The sequence below is a fragment of the Dermacentor silvarum genome, chromosome 3, assembly GCF_013339745.2.
Source record: "Dermacentor silvarum isolate Dsil-2018 chromosome 3, BIME_Dsil_1.4, whole genome shotgun sequence".
NCBI classification, from domain to species: domain Eukaryota; kingdom Metazoa; phylum Arthropoda; class Arachnida; order Ixodida; family Ixodidae; genus Dermacentor; species Dermacentor silvarum.
This window is the reverse complement of record NC_051156.1, coordinates 227,877,951-227,893,704: the sequence shown is the minus strand read 5'-3', so window position 1 is coordinate 227,893,704 and position 15,754 is coordinate 227,877,951. Positions and strand designations below refer to the sequence as shown.

Genomic DNA, 15,754 nt, shown 5'->3' with positions numbered 1-15,754 from the left:
TCTACCAGTGTTTGTGAGGCGCGCGAGAGTATAGCACACTTCGCTGATCTTGTTAAGGACAACATACAGTCTATCGTAGTTCGCCAGCAGCTTTTGGCACTAACTATGCTACCTTGCGGGAGTCCAAAGCCAAACTAGATCACCAGAGGGATAAGTAACGAGCCGATGTCGTGCAGGCGTGCATACGCGCTACTCTCCGAGCCTCTTCAGCGAGGCAAAGTGTATCGGCGACCGCAGTGTTGTCATGGTGGTAAAATGGAAGAACAGTGTCAAGTATATACCAGGGCGTGTGAGCATATTAACACGTGTACAGCGCCGTGCACTGCTGTGTAGAGCGCGCGAACGGCCATTGTTGATGACCGTGTAGCATTGCGCGCAAACAACATGAACAAAAGAGGGAACACGTATAACACACGCGAGGCGCTTCGCGTGTGTTATACGTGTTTCCTCTTTTGTCCATGTTGTTTGCGCGCAATGCTACACGGCCTTAATGGAAAACCAACGAGCCCAATTGGAAACCCTACTGATGATGATGATTTATTGCATCCTCTTTGAAACAGGACGGTGACGAATGGTGGCCTAGCCTGCTTGATTTAATCAGATATGCTGTACATGTATTTTATCTTGCGTTTTTGTATACATCTCCTTAATCTCTCCCCCCCCCCCTTCAAAATCTACCTTGCACCGCTACCTATATGACTGTAACAGATCCAGTCGTATCAATCTCTTCCCTCCTTTTTTTCCACCAATACTCTAAACGTATCTTGCTTATCTCGACTGGTGACCGCTTGATGCTTCCGTTCACTTTAAATCCAACGCTTCTGGAAGGTGTACGTTACCTACAGTTCTCACTGGGTGAATCCCTTCGCATTCCATTAGGACGTGCTGAGTGGTCTCCAGATTTTTGCTGCAGCGTACACATGCCTCGTCTAGTTCCGAATATTTGCTCCGGTATGTTTTTCTCCTTAGACAACCGACTCGAGCCTCAAATAGCAAGGCACTGCCCTTTTTGTTATCGTACAGATTTTCCCTTCTAATTTTTTTTTTTCATTCTTATGAATCTCCATGGTCCTTTTTGTTGTCCCACTCTTTGCATCCAATTCGCTGTCTCTGTTTCTCTCGCATTCTTTCTGATGGCTCATGGTTGTCTATTTACAGTTTCGATTATCCTGTACTTGGTTGCCAAGTTTCTTGACCTCTTCCTCCAGTATCTCCACGCTTCTCAGGTACAGATACTTTTGCACTTTAGCCGCCCATTTATTTTGATGCATGTTCCTGAGACTTTCTTCAAAACTAATTTTGCTCTGTGCTTCTCTCACTTCAAAAGAGGCCCAACCCATGCCACCCTGCACTGCATCATTTGTGGTTTTACCGTGGGCTCCCAAAGTCATCCGGCCTACCGATCTTTGGTTAACTTCCAATCCCGACAACATATCCGATTTTAAGCATAGAATGACGTTTGCGAATGTTAGCGCTGACACCATTACTGTATTCCAGATTCCACGCGCCACCTCTTATTTATTGTGACCCTACAGTGCTCCGTGTTTCATTATCGCTGCATTCCGCCTTCCACTTTATTTTAAAATTATCTCGGTGGGTGCTTGAGTAAGTCTTTCCATAGGCGCCGACTACGGGGGGGCTCTGGGGCCCGAGCCCCCTCCGGAATTTTCCCGGGGGGGGGGGGGGGGATGAGCCCCCCCCCCCCCCCCTCCGCCCCTAAAATGTCATTACCGGAGTTCTGTTACCCACATAATGTGAGGATTCTTTTGCGGCGCCTCCACATTTTCACTTCTGTTGTGGCTAAAAGCTTACGGCACCATTGTTCGCACGGACGTTCACGGCTTCTAATTTATACTTTCGCTTTATTTCGGCAAATCCTGACAATAGGAGGACAAGCGCATTAGAAGCACCAGCGGCGGCTACCTCATCCGTGTTTACTCACTTTAACATTAAAAAAAAAATTCCACTGAGGAAGACACAATATATTTAAATATATACAAAGGACAAAGTTTATTATATTTTTTAAAGAGAAGGAGGTAGCCAACTAAATGGATAGCCTATACCTAGAGAATGAATATGTTGATGTATGTTCACCTCACTACCTCACTTCAAATTACTTTGCGTGCTTTTTTGACCCTGAAAAGACCCTGCAGCCTTTAGTGACCCCTTCGGCAGAGTCTTCTATCAACGGCGTGTGAAAAGCACGTGAGTGATATGTGTTTCAATATTGATTCTCTTTCCAGTAGGCAATGCTAACGACTGGCGATAAATAAAAGAAAAAAAAGCTCTTCTAATTATTTACAACATTTACGCATTAGGGATGGAAACATCGCCTCTTGCATGCATGCAGAGGCCATAAATACGGGGTGTTTCAGCAAACACATTAAAAAATTTTTAAAGGTTGCCTGTGGCAGATAGCACAATTCTAGTTCATGAGCTGGTCTACTCGAAGAGGTGGACATTACTTGCACAAAAAATTGAAATGCATAATCGACTAATTAAAAAAATCACCAATTAGGTTTTTAACATTTAACTTATGACCCGTGTTACAATTTACAAATTCTAGCTGTGGAATTCGCAAGGCGGATGCACTAGGTATTATTTCTCAGGATGGCACCAGTTTCGAGATATTAATTCCCGAACATTGCGGAGAAATGCATTGGCGTTCCAGTTACTCTTGCGCTTACCCGCCATGGTTGTTTAGTAGCTATGGTGTTGGACTGCTAAGCATGAGGTCGCGGGATCAAATCCCGGCCATGGCGGCTGCATTTGCTAGAACACCCGTATACTTAGATTTATGTGCACGTTAAAGAACCCCAGGTGGTCTAAATTATTCCAGAGTCCTCCACTACGGCGTGCCTCATAATCAGATCGTGGGTTTGGCACGTAAAATCCCATAATTTGTTCTTTTCGTACTTTTGTGGTTTGATGCATAAAACGACGTTTTGTTGAGAAAGTGACTGCCACGCCAATGTATTTCTCCGCAAAGTTTGAGAATTAATATCTCGACACTGGTGTCAGCCTGAAGTTTAGTTCAAAGTGGATCCGCACTCCAGGGCTAGAATTTCTAAATTGCAACATGGGCTATAAGGTAATTAGCTAAAAACTTAATTGGTTAATTTTGTTAATTTGTCGATTATGTATTTCATTTTTTTGTGCAAGTAATGCCCGCATCTTTGAGTACTATCGACCTGTGGCAGATAGTAATGCCCGCATTGTACTATCTGCCACAGGCCACCTTTAAAAATTTTGGAAACTGTTCGCTGAATCACCTTCTATATAGAATTCACTCTGTGTCCGAAATGATGCCAAGCCGGATTCACTCAAAATCAGAATAAATAGAAGTCTAGAAGTCATGCGCAGCAGCACTTATACTCGGACTCAAGGTACTGAAAAAATTAAAGAGAGTGCAGTTTGACCGGGAAGGCGAAGCAGTATTAGTGATAGCGAAGTAGAAGATAATTAGACGAAGTAAGATTCTTACCGTGTAAATCCGTGTAAGGATCGCACCCGTGTAAGGGCCGCACCCATAACTTGTCAGCCAATATTAAAAAAAAAAAAGACATCCAACCGAGAAGCAATCGCGTTCCGTGCGCTGATTCTGATCGGGCTCAACAGCGAATTGTCGAGCGCAGCGTACTTACGCGCGTCGCTACTGGATGTCGAGAGGAGTCGATCGCGGAGGTATCCGGCGGATTTCATACTCGTAGTTGGAAAAATGAGGTCAAATAGCCCTGTCCCATGAAAGGCTCGTCAAAATCGCGACACAAAAGTGGGGCCCCTACGCGAGTTATAGTGGCCATATAAATTGTAGTAAACATTCACCTAAAAGTAAAATAGTAAGCATAGTGGACATAGGGGACATAGTAAGCACGGACCATGTAAACCTGTAATTACCTCACTGGATGACCTCGAGCACTCGCTTTCACAACGCAAGCTTTGTGAAGAACGCCGGCAGCGGAGGCGAACGGTTCGTACAGCCGCGCGATTCACCGCAACTCTGAAAATTAGATTCATCATCGCAATCTGCCTATTTTTATGTCCACTACTGACGGCCTCTGTGAGTGATCTGCGATGACCTGTGTCTCTTAACTCTGCAACACTAGGGGCGCAGAAAGACAGCCCAGCAAGGAAGACAGCACGCATGAAGTTAGCAGCCATCCCTGATCACCCTTTATCATTGCACCCATCAATGATTACCAACTATTAGATATGGCACGCGGGCCCCATAAGCGTCAGCCGCGCACAGTCATTCACAGCTACGGCAGGGCTAGAGGAGAAGACGCGTGCTCTCCTTCCCATTCGCGTATGATTACGTGACCTACAACTAACCCGAATATTGAGCGCGTGGGAAATAATGCCCATCAAGCCGCCAATCTTTTCGGCTCACTGTTACGTGCTTTTTCCCGCACCCACAGGGTATACGGGCCGCTCATGCGGCTTTTGGATTTAATGCGGAACATCACGGCGACGACAACCGCGACAGTTTGCTTGAACAGTCGATTTAATTGCTTTCGCCATAAAGCTAGAAATAGAAAATTGTTAGCAGAGGATATATATATATATATATATTGTGAGACGACGCCCGAGACGAAGGCAGAGCTCTTGCATTGTCACACAGCGCGACGAGACAGCCCACGAATACCAACCCGACAAAATGATGATTATATATATATATATATATATATATATATATGGGTAGGTTTCGGAAAGCTGATCGGGCCCCAGCCCCTCGCCCCCCCCCCCCCCCGGAAAAATGAAAACTTTCCGCGTATGATTCTTTCCATTCGTTCATGTATACTACGCCGAGGTATTTATAATGCTTCTCTATGGGTATGACTTCCTGTGGAATTAACATCACATAATTACTCGTCTCTTCATTACAGATGATGATTCCCCATTTCTCTGTGCTAAACTTAAGGTCTAGATTTGTCGCTGCGCTGCCACAGATCTTCGCAAGTGCCTGCAAATCTGTTGCATTGTCCGCTAGTAACACTATGTCCTCCACATACATCAGTGCAGGGACCTTCTGTTGCACCATTAGTCCATTACGCACGTAGGTTAAATGAAACCCTAATTCGCTGTTTTGCAGTCGTCTTTCTATGCCCTTAACATAAAGCGTGAGCAACAATGGAAACAGAGGACATCCTTACTTCAGTACTTGAATTACCACCACTTCATTACCTTTTTTTCCCTTCCCATAAAACTTGTACTTGGTTGTCTCTATATATCCACCTCAGCAGCTCCACGAAATCGTCGTCTATGCCTTCATGCTTAAGAATATACCGTAGCAATTCCCTGTCTATGTTGTCGTAGGCTCATTTAATATCTAGAAATGCTCTCCAAAAAGGTATGTTCTGAACTACTGAAACCTCTATGTACTGAGTTAGTACAAACCTATTATCCTCTAAGTGCCTGCCTGGTCTGAACCCATTCTGTAGTTGCCCAGTACATTATTTTTTTCGACCCACTTCGGCAGTTCAAATTCTAATTTTATGGCTTGCATTGTCATTATATCACCGACCTTACTGTAACTGGCCTGTACGAGCTCGTCTTATCATTATCACCTGTGCCTTTGTAGATAAGGTTTATCTTGCTCTCACGCCATCCAACCGGAATTTTCATCGTTCTAATCACTTCCTCTATGGCATTAGTCAGCAGTGCCTTGCTCTTTGGACAGAGCTTTTGGATTAGCTGTATTGGGATTTCATCGGGTCCTGCTGCCGTGTTATTAGGGACATCTGCTTTTGTTTTCAGCAAAAGCTTTCTATGCTAAATTTTGATCTTTGCTGGATATGTTTGGAATCTGAACTACGCTTTCTTTCGTGCCGAAGGTTTCCCTAATAACGTCTATGATGTACCGCAGCGCATCGTCTCCTTCGTAGATGTTACCGTCTTCATCCCTTATAGCCTTCTGCGAATTTTTAGCTGGAGCTTCGAGTGCTCTTATATGGTTCCAGATTCTTTTTGGGGCGCCTTTGTTTCTTGCGAATGTTATGTACCCAACGTTCACTTGCGCATTTAATTTTCTCTTGCACGAGCTCACTCGCCACCCTTTTCTTTTTTGGGTATTTGTTCCATCTAAGGAGCCATCTTCTTCATGTAATCCCAACTTTTTGGCTTTTCGATGATCCCTGGATGCCTGCTTACGCTCTTCTATAGCTTCATTTATTTCTTTGTTCCACCACTGACGTAGTTTCCTCTTTCCAATCAAACAATTTCTTTGCCGTGTATTTTATTTCCTGCTGCATAAAGTCTACCAGTTCATTATATTTCCTTATATACTGTAGGAAAATCCTCCAATTTATTCTGTACGTTTTTTGCGATCTCTGTTATTTGCTCTTCATTCATTTTAGAAATTGTGATGTTATTTGATCGTGTTTTGCGTTAGTATCTCTCCCAAACATTAATGTTTAACGTCTATGATCGCTACCCTGGCTATTTTTTCCATTTTCATCTATTATCATTTGGTCTAGTTGTTCGTAGACCATTTCTGAGGCTAAGGCATAGTCGATACCTCACTGCCTGTTTCCGCGTAGCCACGTTGTCTGTCCATGGCACTTATTCTCCCTGTTAACTACTATAAGGTTCTGTTCACCACACAGATTCAGTACTACAGAACCGTTGTAATGAGTGCGGTATGTCCGTCTGAATCCTCCATGTGCGCATTCTTATCTCCTAATAATACCACCTGGCCTAATTTATTTAACTCTAATATCGCTTCTAATGTAATCAATCAATTCTTTATTTTTATCTCTGCTATCACTACCTGTCCATAGGTGAGCTACTCCAAGCCACGTGTTATTGTCTTCCCATGTGCGGCTAATCCATAAATGCTCCTCCCATATCTCTTTTACCGTTTGCCACTTCATACGTCGCCTAATTAGCATGCCTTCGCCTCCGCCTTTCCTTGACCCAGTCGTTCTGTTGCACCCTTCCCATACGAAATTGTCAGTAACAGGCGGCTGCTCCAAATCTCGTAGACGCGTTTTGGTCAAAGCATATACACACTAATAGCTTCGTCATTCAGCTGCGTTTGAATTTCCAACCACTTTTCCTGCTTGCGACCACCCTGCATGTTTATGTAACAAAATTTGCCGTCTCTATACTTATTATTGCGATAGCAATTATATGGACACTGTAGGCGCATTTATGCCGTCGCCCTCGTCGTCGCTGTGAGGTTCCGTACAGAGCCCCAGGGCGATAACACAATCGCCGCGCGCCCTACGCTGTACGTGCAAGTGAAAGCGTGCGAGGGGAGCCGACGATGCGGCTCAATCTCGCCCGTGCGAAAGGGGGGAAAGCGGGCAGGAAAAAAAATGTCAGTTTCGCCCTAAGGGCGAAGCAATGAATGCGATAGCAACACAGCAATGTCATACGAAGTAAGGTGAGCGGCTTTGGTAGCAATATGAATTGTAGTAAACATGAGCTGATTAAGTAAGCAGGTGTGCTGCGGCGTAAGTAGACCGACATGAAGAGAGACTCGATGACCACGAGAAGGCGCGTGTGAAACGGTGGTGTTGATGAGAAGCGCTTCCCGTGGGCAGCGCGTGCGAAGGGACACACCTGTAGCGCTGCACTGCCCACCCGGGCAGCATTGCATGTGTAGCGTGCGTTGGCAAATGTGGCCCGACTATTACTAACTGATTGAACAAGCGTGGTGTGAGCGCGCACAAACAAACATGTATAGATCACACTGAATGACTCCAGACAACGACTGTCAAAACGCTGGCAGCAAGCGCATACGCCGCAGCAACGGGCGAAGGTACGTGCGGTCTATCGCTTCAACGGAAACTGAGCGGCGAATGCACGGCGCATAAAGGTCAGAGCCGTGTGGAGATAAGCGACGGTGCGAGCGAGCGACGAGCGCGGTTGTTGGCAGAGTAGAAGTGCGCCCCCCCCCCCCCCCCCGCTCCCTCCGGCGCTGGTTTCCCGCTTTCTTGCTTGCGCGTGGAGATTGAGTGCGTTCGCTCTCCGTGATAGGGCGCGTCCCCGCACGCTTTCGCTCCCGCTCGGGCATACGGCGCGCGGCGAAGATTTTATCTATAGGGAACCTCACGGCGACGACGACGGCGACGCCGATGGCAGAAATCCGGTTGAAGTGTCCATATAATTGCTATCGCAATAAAAAGTGTGCCATCTTCCGCCGCGCGCGATGCACCCAACGTTGCGAGGCATTGGGAAACGGGGAGGGGCGGCATTTTACTCCGGATGCCACTGCGTATGTGGCGCCTGTGCGCGGTCGCGCGGCCTTATCTTGAGAGCGATCTGCGTTGGGGGCACAGTCTAGGTGCGTCGGCGGCTCATATCTTTGTGCGTGCCGTGTGTTCTCGGCGCTCAATTTGCGTTGAAGCGATAAACCGGACGAAGGTCACTTCGCTCGCTGCCGCAGCCGCGTTTGCTGTGCGCGGTCACACCATGCTTGTTATAACATTTAGTTAGCAAGCGAATGTTTACAAGTTGATACGGGCGATAAAAATACTATACTTCCTATGGCTCTCTGCTAATTTGCTATCGCAATTGATGCGTCGCCTTTTGGGGAAAAACTGCGCATTTTTCTTTGTGCTCCTTTTCTGCACTCTTTGTGGTCTAATTCTGCACTTTGATGGTGTGTTGCTACATTCAATGCTTAATCTTACATCTTGATTGCCTGAGAACCGCCTAAAAAAAAAAAAAAGCTACTGCCCGTGCCGCCAATCGACTTCCTACCGGTGTTGCTACACTATCGCTAATATGTATCCCGTCACGCACAGAAGCGCCTTCGCGGCCTGTTCGGTGCACATCTCGGTTTATGTCAGTGAACGTAAAATTCAAGCTAGCGACCAAATTTCCATGTTTACTGTAAGCACTGCCCTTTCAATTGCATACCCCTGCCTTCCAACCTCTGGTACCCGTGAAAACTGCGATTCCTTTGGAACATTCTGTAAGTCGCTAACCCCTATGGCTTGTGCTTCGCGATGCCTGCCCCCGTCCTTGCAGTACGTCAATCACTCCGCCCATTATAATCCACTGTGTCCTACACTTGTTGCTTTGCTTTCGCTATCATTTCCCTAATCGGTTTCCCCGGAAGCGGGCTAACCTGGACCCGTTCGCCTGCACCTACCCTCTCCATTATCGCCAGTTCTACTTTACGCGTGTTGGAATCCCCAATAGACGGTTTCAGTGTTTACAAACAAACCTCGCTTGCCGCTGATTGGTTGCCCCATCGGAACTTCCGGCAGGAGAGCTAGAAGCACTTCCGGCTATGTTGTTTGAAGGCATGCGCGACGTGAGGCCGGCGTGTCGATGTTTGCACTGCTTGGTGGAATCTGTGATGAGCTGATTCTACGTCGTGAATATTGTCGAGATGACGAGCGACTACTTTAGGGCGCTTAGCACCGAAGCAAAAGATCGGTATCGCCAAAAGCTGATGTTTAGAGGCAGAGAGCTGCCCGATCCGCTGGACGATGATGTCGTGCGATTTTCGTTTTCGCCGGGCTCCAAACACCTTCCCTCAGTTACAACCCCGGAGCAACAAGCGGAGCATCTTAGTGAAGACATGCAATGAACGCAGACTGTTGTCTTTAGGGCAGGTAATGGGACTGCCGAAAACTAGAAAAACTTTAATGGGCACATTTTTCTTCTTTCTGGGGTTTTACGTGCCAAAACCAGTTCTGATTATGAAGCTCGCCGTAGTGGAGGGTTCCGGATTAATTTTGACCACCTGGGGTTCTTTAACGTGTACTACAACACAAGCACACGGGCGTTTTTGCATTTCGCAATGGCACGTTTATTGCTGCAAGATGGAGGATCAAGTAGTAAGCTGTGCATGTGTACATGCACATATTTTCTGCGTCATATGCCTTGTTTCTGCTTTTCAATATGCATTCACAAATAACTGTACATTCTCAAAAGTCATTTAGTGCAAGAAGCCTAGGTCGACTGAAGTGGGACTAACTTAAATGCTCACGAATTTACCACACTTCTAACAAAATGAAACCTGTAATGTTGGGCAAGAGATTGCAATCCATAATTGGCCTCCGTTAATTCGTAAATGCTTTTAGAATGTTGCCGAAATTTCCTACATGCATGCACGGAAATCGCTAACTTTTCTGCGATTCTGCTCTGCGATACCGATACGAATGCTCACATGCCGCCGCGATGGCTCATCGGTTACGGTGCCGGTTGCTGACCCGAAAGACGCCGTTTGGCCCCGGCCGTCGCATTTCGATGAAGGAGAAATGCTAGAGGTCCGCGTACTGTGCGATGTCAGTTTACGTTAAAGAACCACAGGTGGTCTAAATTATCCGGAGCCCTCCCCTGCGGCGTCCGTCATAGCCGGGGTCACTTTGGGACGTTAAACATGATAAACCAATGCGCACATGTACCTAGGTAGTAAAGCTGCGGAAGTGCACTTGTGCCCCAGATACGAAAAACATTAAAATAAAACGGCGGCAGCATGGAACCCGCTAAACAATAATTTAAACACATTCTCGTAGCATAGCGACCCACGCCGAGGCAAGAAACTGGACGAGCGGGCAAGCTCGGGGCGAGAGTCGAGCTGCTCTCGCGTGAGTTACACGACATACGGCCAGAACAATCGTGCAGTAGCACTTTTATTATTCAGCATTATAGCAGTCCGGCTACTCCACGTAGTAACGTACCTTGGATGAAGTGAGCAGAGCAAATCGGGAGCTCTTGGTAGGCTCCCAGATTTGAAAAACACCGTTGACGAGTAAACGTAATGAAAACAGTCGATGCTCCAAGAGCTACTCGCCGTCACGCAACACAATGAATGCCACAAGTCGCACTTATATCGATATACCCGAAAAAAGAGTCACAGTTTCGCCCTAAGGGCGAAGCAATGAATGCGATAGCAACACAGCAATGCCATACGAAGTACGGCGAGCGGCTTTGGTAGCAATATGAATTGTAGTAAACATGAGCTGATTAAGTAAGCAGGTGTGCTGCGGCGTAACTAGATCGACATGAAGAGAGACTCGATGACCACGAGAAGGCGCGTGTCAAACGGTGGTGTTGATGAGAAGCGCTGCCCGTTAGCAGCGCGTGCGAAGGGACACACCTGTAGCGCTCCGATCCGGGCAGCATTGCATGTGTAGCGTGCGTTGGAAAATGTGGCCCGACTATTACTAACTGTGGTGTGAGCGCGCACAAACAAACATGAATATATCACACTGAATGACTGCAGACAACGACTGTCAAAACGCTGGCAGCAAGCGCATATACGCCGCAGCGGGCGAAGGTACGTGCGGTCTATCGCTTCAACGGAAACTGAGCGGCGAATGCACAGCGCATAAAGGTCAGAGCCGTGTGGAGATAAGAGACGGTGCGGGGCGAGCGACGAGCGCGGTTGCTGGCAGAGTAGAAGTGCGCCCCCCCCCCCCCCCCCCCCGCTCCCTCCGGCGCTCGCGTCCCGCTTTCTTGCTTGCGCGTGGGAGATTGAGTGCGTTCGCTCTCCGTGACAGCGTGCGCCCCCCACGCTTCCGCTCGGGCATACGGCGCGCGGCGAAGATTTTAGCTATACGGAACCTCACGGCGACGGCGACGCCGACGGCAGAAATCCGGTGGAAGTGTCCATATAATTGCTATCGCAATAAAAAAACACAGATTATGCGCAGGACGAGCGCGCGAGCGAACAAATACTAGCAAAAACGAGCAAAAGGAACGGCTACCGGAAGTTTCCTAAGGGGACAGCGTTGCCAGAGCGCGGTGGCGCTGGATGAAACCGTCTGTAAAGACAACTCGACGCTTCTCCTCCTCCTCACCGCCGAAAGCTGCACCTGAGATCGCGATGCCCTCCCCTCCCGTTTTATCCTTGCCCTTTGCTTTGTTTTCTTCCACGGCCGGCACGTCAGTGGTAGTTCCTTCGTGACCATCACTGACGTGTCCACCACTGCTTTCCGGAGTGGTGGTTTCGGCTTCCTTAGCTGTTCTCGCTTCGGAGCGAAGTTTTCGCCATTGCTTTGTGGAATGGTGGCCCTCAGCTTCATTTCTGCATTAGGAATCCTTACCAACTAGCTCAACTTTCTGTCGTTCTAAGCTTCATTTCTACGTTGGCTAGCTTAACTTCTACCCCCTTCGTTTCCTTCTGCTCCTTTTCTAGCTTCCCAACCCACCTAGCTAGCTTATCCTTCTGCTCTAGACGGTCTAATCGCGAGCCTAGCACACACATCCTACAGATAAAAACTACCCCGTTGGCTTCGCGTACTAACACAAACCGCGTTTCTTCCAACGCGTAATAACGCTCGCACTTAGAACACTGCACGCGTGGGTTCCTCCTAGTGCCGACCATCATTTTATACTAACAAGGTGGAGTACAAAAGTAACCCTGTACTTGTAGAAAAAATAAAGAAGTACATTTATTCGTTACCTACTTATATCCAACCAAAAAGATCAAGAAACTGAAAAGCAGGAAAAATAATATATGAAGATTGCTCGGTTAACCTAACACTTCCAACAACCAAATGAGCGAAAAATAAAATTTAAGAAACTTTTCGCTTTGGCGCATTGGTCTTGCTGCGCTGAAAAGGCACTTCCAATCGGCACGTCTGTTCCCTTTGGCGTCACGAGAGAGAGTCCGATACAAGCGCATAGAAGAGCCTCGTGCCGCACAAATCATGCTGTAAAATTTGTGCCTCGCGCCACACAAGGAGACCACCACATTTCTTTATCGTGTGGAAAAGCATATCAGGACTTATTGCTGGGCTCGTTGGTTCATATAATTCCGTATATAGTGTTAAGACGCAACCAAGGACGGAATGGCCTGACCCATTTTTTCCCATCCCTGGTTGCGTCTTAACACTACGGAATAGAAACGCATACTTGGCCGGTGCATCAACGATCGGTTTCCCTTTCCGCAACTGACGACGCTCATTTGCCAAGCCATTGCGGACAGTGCGGGTGCACACCTGTGTTTGCCAACACAAGTATCTTAGGCCGCGGGAAAACGAAGCATAAAAGCGACATTCTTGAGGTATATATAAAAAAAGGAAAAGCTAATAGAGAGGGGAATTTCCTTAGAGACACTGTTGACTATAGATCGAGCAAGAAATTGGCCTCTTGCGATGGCAGTTTGCGCATTTGCCACGTGGCCTGCCGGCAGGTATATATTTCGTCATTATTTCAGTTGTAAGTTCCAGGTAGTCCCGTCGTCTCTCGTGTGTTTCCGCTGGTTTTTATCCGTTTTCATACCTGAATATTCTTCGACTGCGATTTCTGCAACTTATGAATGGCTGCGCAGACACGTAGTCGGTATCACATTTGCAAGGGTAACTTCTTTCGTTCTGTACATTTCTGCTTGTGCTGCACTCACTGGGCGTTGTTATTTTAATTTTCGTTTTATTTCTGCAGGCCATGGAGTGGAACGCTTCTGGGGATGATTTCTGGCCTGCCGAGCATGACTGCTGGTGAGTAATTGATGCTTTGCTTTGCTTCCATCGCGCCCAGCCCCGCAACATCTCTCGCGTCCAGTGTCGCGTGTTGCGTTTGTTGCCATCCCTGTCGTCGAGAAGGGCCATAGCACGGTTGCATATTACACAGGAATACGTGACCTCTGGCTTTTACCTCGTCTGTTTCGCCTCCATGCGGCACTACGGAGCGCTTCGTTTGCTTTTTCTCGCCTTTTTAGGGGTCATCGCACTTCAATGTTGTCAAGATTGCTTTCATCATTTCATAATTTCCTTTGAAACTAATTTGGCTTCTTTGGTTCGCGGCTCATCCTCATTTGTTGCTTTTACTGCAATGCACAAGTGCTTTACGTTTCGGTGGCAAGCTTGCGCTGTCGTCCGAGTTCTTTCTCGCTGTTAGCTTCGAAATTCACTGTAGGAACGGTGTTTTTTCACGCGGATGGGAGGAGAGTACTATTCTACTAACTGGCAAGCTGGCACTCAGTAATATGCCTTGCAGCATTGCCACAATTACTTTTAATTAGTGTATTCGTTTAATGACATATATTTTTGTTATTTCTCGTCCCTCCCTTATGCAATGCCCTGTAAAGGCCCTTTACGGGTAAAATAAATGATGATGATGACATCCTCATCTTCTGGCTTTTTCTTCCTCCCTTGTTGTTCATAATTTGAGTTCTTTTTCTTAGCTGGTTTGCATGAGCATGAAAAGTTGAAGTTGCTAAGCGCTTAAATGTAGGGTCCTCTCGTCGTATTCGTCGGCAAAATATAACCAACCCCTCTCTGTAGCTTTCAAAATAACGAAAATGCGTTATAAAAGCAGTTATAAAGACTGTGGTAGTTAAAAATAGAACAAGCGCACGTGAATATCTAAAGAATTATCTGCATAGATTCCACGGCTGTCGTAATCATTCTTCACAAGAAATAGGTACACATGCCGATTACGAAAGGTTTCAGGCAAGGATACACAATTTATCTAAAGCTTCTTACTGCATGCTTGTAAGAAGTATTTTAAATGTCAGATTGGTAACGATTAGGTGGAAGGATCATCGGGCTCAGCAACCCGTAATTGGGAGACCATTGCCGTGTTCAGCAACGCTGATTATTGAGACGGGATGCAGAGAAGAGACGCTGACGCCACAAACGCTGGACTACAACTGAGATTTACTTTACAAAAGGCTACTCGAACAAGAACGTAAAACGCAGATCATCTCTTCAGATCAGCATGCCGGTGATCCTCTAAGATATTCTATTTTTTTTTTTCTGTGTGGTACCAACGGAATTGTGCTAGTGCAGTTATCCCCTTCTTTTTTTGATGCTAAATGCCTCGAGCACCAATCTATTAGATTCCGATTCAAAGCTACGCAAGACACGTGTGCTCTCAAAAGTCGACCTGCACTGACTGTCGACAGTGGTCAGCAAGATGTGCTGGGCCTGCTGTTGCTTCTACATGCTCGCGGTGTTCTCTCATCCTATCGTTTGCACCTTTCGGTCCGACCAACGTAGCAGCTGCCACACGGGGTCGGAATCGTGTCAACCACTCGCGTCCTACACGGAACGAAGCGCGTGACGTTCTTCTCGGTACAGGAAGGTTTCTCGGTTGCGCCACTGACGACCGTGCACATGCACGCGCCAGCTGGTGCGGGAATAAAGCCGGGACTTCTCGCCACTTTCGTTAACCGGTGGTACATGTTGTTGCGCGCATACGGTGCCGCCAGACGGACGGACGGATCCTTTATATCGGGTGGTGGCATACGCCGCCTAGCCTATTATTGTACTTTGTGGTGGGTGAAATTTCACCCCTGCTTTTAGCCACCAATCAGATAACCTCCGTTTGGTTATTTCTACCCGCTTAATGTCTATTTTGCCTTCACTGTCCCTAAACCCCAATGCTTTGAAAAAATCAGCCCTGTTGCTTTTCACTGTAGGGTTAAGCCCTTTACACAAAAGTATGAGGTGTTCAGCCGATCCCTCTTCTTCTCCACATGCACCGCACAACGTGTCTATACCTTGGTACTTGACTCGGTACATCTTAGTCCGCAATGCACCCGTCCTGGCTTCGAACAACAAAACGCTTCCCCTAGAATTATCATAGATATTTTCTTTGGCAATTTCATACTTGAACGTTCTGTATGTTCCCAGTGCTGATTTCGTCTGCATCCCTGTTTTCCACAGACCCCCCTCTCTGTTTCTTTAACCTTTTTCTTAACCCCTGTTGCCTGGTTTGCACCCCTCCTGCAGTCCAAATATTTGATTGACAATTTTCTGGTCAGCTTCCTCTAGAAGCGCCCAGAAGCAAGGTCAGCGACCTTGCTTCTGGGCGCTTCTGGCAGCTTCTTTGTGCCGTACCT

At 47.1% G+C, this 15,754-nt stretch overlaps 1 protein-coding gene across 1 annotated transcript in view; it reads left to right on the top strand.

Moving 5' to 3' along the window:
- Positions 1-15,754, top strand: part of LOC119445252 (uncharacterized) — a 79,334-nt gene that overhangs the window by 62,854 nt on the left and 726 nt on the right. Inside the window, exon 6 of the mRNA XM_037709571.2 lies at positions 13,351-13,406. Within this exon, the coding sequence (XP_037565499.1) occupies positions 13,351-13,406 (56 nt within the window). The remainder of the gene's footprint in view (positions 1-13,350; positions 13,407-15,754) is intronic.